The sequence below is a fragment of the Myotis lucifugus genome, unplaced genomic scaffold, assembly GCF_000147115.1.
Source record: "Myotis lucifugus unplaced genomic scaffold, Myoluc2.0 scaffold_699, whole genome shotgun sequence".
In the NCBI taxonomy this organism is placed as follows: domain Eukaryota; kingdom Metazoa; phylum Chordata; class Mammalia; order Chiroptera; family Vespertilionidae; genus Myotis; species Myotis lucifugus.
Genome location: NW_005871747.1, coordinates 192,010 through 196,143, shown reverse-complemented (window position 1 = coordinate 196,143; position 4,134 = coordinate 192,010). Strand labels below are relative to the sequence as shown.

General features: G+C 47.5%; 1 gene segment (V, D, J or C); it reads left to right on the top strand.

Annotated features, from left to right (window-relative positions):
- Window positions 1-266: 266 nt before the first annotated feature.
- Window positions 267-2,558, top strand: LOC106694881. The segment is given in 3 exon segments: window positions 267-351; window positions 457-767; window positions 2,550-2,558. Coding segments are annotated over 3 exon segments (366 nt in total).
- Window positions 2,559-4,134: the final 1,576 nt, after the last annotated feature.

The following is a 4,134-nucleotide window of genomic DNA, read 5'->3' as shown; positions in this document are numbered from 1 at the left end:
TTTTTTTTTTGATATTTGCAACCATAGTAAAACAAAGATTTATATTTTTGATATTTATTTTATATATTTAAATGGCATTTAACAAAGAAAAATCAACCAAAGAAATGAGTTCTCATGTCACCTCTGACACGTGTGTCATAGATTAGCCATCACTGCCCTATATAGTAGGAGGACATGCAAATAGGGCCCCCTCTGCTCATAAAAAACAGCCCAGCCCTGACCCTGCAGCTCTGGGACAGGAGCCCAGCCCCGGGATCCCCAGGTGTTCCCATTCCCTGATCAGGACTGAACACAGACCACTCACCATGGGGTTTGGGCTCAACTGGGTTTTCCTTGTTGCTATTTTGAGAGGTAATTTATGGAGAAGGAGAAACACTGAGTATTGTGAGTGGATATGAGTGAGAGAAACAGTGGACATTTGGGTGTTTCGTGACCAGGATGTCTTTGTGTTTGCAGGTGTCCAGTGTGAGGTGCAGCTGGTGGAGTCTGGGGGAGGCTTGGTGCAGCCTGAGGGGTCTCTGAGGCTCTCCTGTGCAGCCTCTGGATTCACCTTCAGTAGTTACCATATGACCTGGGTCCGCCAGGCTCCAGGGAAGGGGCTAGAGTGGGTGGCAATTATATGGAATGATGGAAGTCAGAAATACTATGCAGACTCTGTGAAAGGCCGCTTCACCATCTCCAGAGACAACGCCAAAAACACGCTGTATCTGCAAATGAGCAGCCTGAGAGCCCAGGACACGGCCGTGTATTACTGTGCAAGATACACAGTGAGGGGAAGTCAGTGTGAGCCCAGACACAAACTTCCCAGCAGCAGAGTCTGTGACCACCAGGGTGCGCTCAGGGTCCCTGAACACAAGGACCACCCAGCAGCAGGTGCAGTTGGAGGTTTGGGCTGGTTTTCTGTGTGGTTTCATCTTCATGTCACAGTTCCCCTCAGGGAACCTCTGGATTCCTGACTCTGCACTTACCTCTGACGTCTCTGAGTTAGAAAGTCTGTTGTAAACAGAGACAAGTTTCACACATTGACAAAAGATAGAATCTTTTTCAGAGAATCATGTGCCCAAATGATAATTAATGATCTAATATTCTGACCCAGGTCACCTAAATCTAAGGCAGGCCCTGCTGACTCAACAGTGCAGCTCAGCCCCACACAGCTCAGGTCCCAGCCAGCCAGCAGCAGGAGACCTGTGTGTTGGACAGCGGACACCAGAGGAGTGTGACTGCAAAGCTAGAGAAGAAGGACCCCGGCGGTGACGTTCATTCACTTGTCATCACTCTCAGAGCACCAATAGCAGGTGATGCCATCAGGAGAAAGTAGAGGACCCACCGTACCTTGGAATGGATGTACAGACTGACGATGTTCTCACAAAGAGGGACCTTGAAAGGTTTATCACTTCATGGAGGTGTCTTTTGGGAGCAGGGCAGGCATTTCAACAAGTAAATCATAATGGGGTCGCCCAGGTAAGGACACTCATTCAGAGATGTAACCACCAGGGGGCGCTCAGGAAACACAGAGTTTGTGTTGCAGCCCCAGGAGTACTAGGAGGTGGTGTTTATGGCTGTTTTCCTCTGAGGATTCTGGGTTTCCTCTCCACATAACAGTTTCTCCAAGAGTCTCTCTAGACCTATGCCTCTGTGACTACCACTGATGGTTCTGTGTTTATTATATCAGTAGCTCCTGTCTCACATGCAGCACAGGTGAAGTTTCATGTTTGCAGGAAGAGAAATGCAGAGGGTGAGATTGCAGGGTGTCTTGGATGTAGGTGGATCTTACTCTCACCTCCTTCCAGAACCAACTGGAAATTACAACTAAGTTGGGGATCATTCACCCTGAATCACCAACTAAAGACTATTTGAAGAGGAGACATTTAACCAAGGAGCTGGGAGAAGGCATCTGAAGACTGGAAGGAAGGGGGACACTGGAAAGGTGCTGGCCCGTCTCCCCTGGTTGGCAGGCCAAGGTGATGGAGGGAAAGCTCAGCTGCAGAGGTTCCTCCTGAGAGTTGTGAAGCCTAGACCAAGACCAGGATCCACCTGGAGTGCAGGAGAAGTGAATAGGCACCCACATAGCACCCAGCTGTGAAATGCGGCGAGGTTTCTGTGTGCCAAGGAGTGGCAGAGTCAGCTGGAGACAAAGCCACCACTTTAAAAGGCCAACAAGTAATATGTGTGTTAGCAACCACTCATGCTGTGTTCTAAGGGAAGGAGGGCGGTCAGACTGCAGCTGCCTGAGGAGAGTCAGGATGGGTGGCTTTGTGGAGGGACATGGGAAAAAGCCACAAGGACCCTGTACTGTACCCTCCTCCACTCCTCAGCAGCCATCTTTCTTGGGAAGAGCAATCCCCATTCAATGGGCATCAGCCTGGAGAAAACAATCCCCCCACCTTTGGAACCCTGTCACCCCACCCTGTATCTTAGGCCCTGCTGAGGAGTCATGGGCAAAGGTCTGGATGTAGATTTCTGGGCATCTCAGGAGGTGTTAGAGACTGGCTTTGGTGAAGGCATTAACCCACTTCCCCATTAAACTTAATGTTGCCTGCTTTTCACAGGAGATCTAGTAGAAATGCTCTCTAGTCTTCTGACAGCCTCAAACTCTGATATCTGCAGGCCCCACCCATCTGACCACCAGAGGTCCAAATGTACCAAGTTCAGGGTAAAGTCAGGGACAGACGCAGACAGGTGGCTCTGGAGCAGGGGAACACACCCACCACCTTCCAGGAAGTCTAATTGGCTCATCCTCCTCAGGGGAGATCCTAGAGCCCTTTCCTCCTGTTTCCTCCAGAGGCTCTTTCAGAGACTGAGCCTTTCCAGTGACTGAGGCTAACAGCCAGCCGGCAGGCAGAGGAGGATTCAGGGTTGCCTCGGCACATTTGCTGACCCGACTCTGAGTCCTGTGGTGGGAGACACCAGCCTTGCAGCTCAGCTTGTTTCTTCATGTGTACAGCCAAGCCCAGCAGGGGTAGCTACAAACTGTGGGTCAGTGTATCTTCAAACTTTTTGCCAAGCGCTAGGCATAAACAGCACTTAAGATTGCCCTTCACCAGAGAACCTTTCAAGACACCCTAAACCAACGCACCCACTGGCCATCTTCACACAACATTGGAGCAGCATCCAACAAGCTTCACACACAGCATATCCAAAGGGAGATCGCAGCAGGCACTGTGTCCTCTGCTGATGTGAACCCCAATTTTTCCTGTTTCTTCTTTTCATTATATTATGTTTTCTACTTTTTCCTTCTGTCTTCTATATTTATTTTTTCTCTTTCCTTTTATTTTCTAATTTTATATGTTCCCATTTACATTCCTTATTCCTCATTTTTCCCTTTCATATTGTTTACTTTTCTTTTTTCTTCTTATACTCCTTTCTTTTCTTATTCTTTTTAAATTTATCTTTACATGTTATTTTTAGTTATTTTTCTTGGTGGTGATGTTTTTTTGTTCTGTATTGTATTGTATTGTATTGTACTGTATTATCATCACCTGTATATCGATTCCATGGTGTGGTCTGGTTTTAGCCTCACAGTCAGCCAGTTTGAGGTCTATACCAGCCATGAATGGGCCAACAGAAATCAACACCCAATTACAACATGAGGGTTTACATAACCCACAATAGGGACATTCCAGAGCATCCCGCTCAAGACATCAAGGAGACTGAACAAATGGGGCTCATAGGAAACCTACTACATAAGGCTTCCCACAAAGACTGGGAGTCATAGCAGTTCTATCTAATACATAGAAAGAAACACAAAGAGACAGCCATATTGGGGAGACAAGAAACAGGCCCCAGAACAAACAAGAGGAATCTCCAGAAAATGAACTAAGTCAACTGGAGGCAAGCAATTTCTCAGATATAGAGTTCTAAGTAATGGTTATAAGGATGCTCAATGAACTTAGTGGGAACTACAATGGCATGAAAAATTACATAGGGACTCTGAATAAGAACCATTTGGAAATGAAGAACACCACATCTGCCATCAAGAATACACTGGAGTCCTAGCTGGTTTGGTTCAAGATAGAGCATTGGCCTGCGGACTGAAGGGTCCCAGGTTCGATTCCAGTCAAGGGCATGTACCTGGGTTGCGGGCACATCCCCAGTAGGTGGCGTGCAAGAGGCAGCTGAATCAATGTTTCTCTC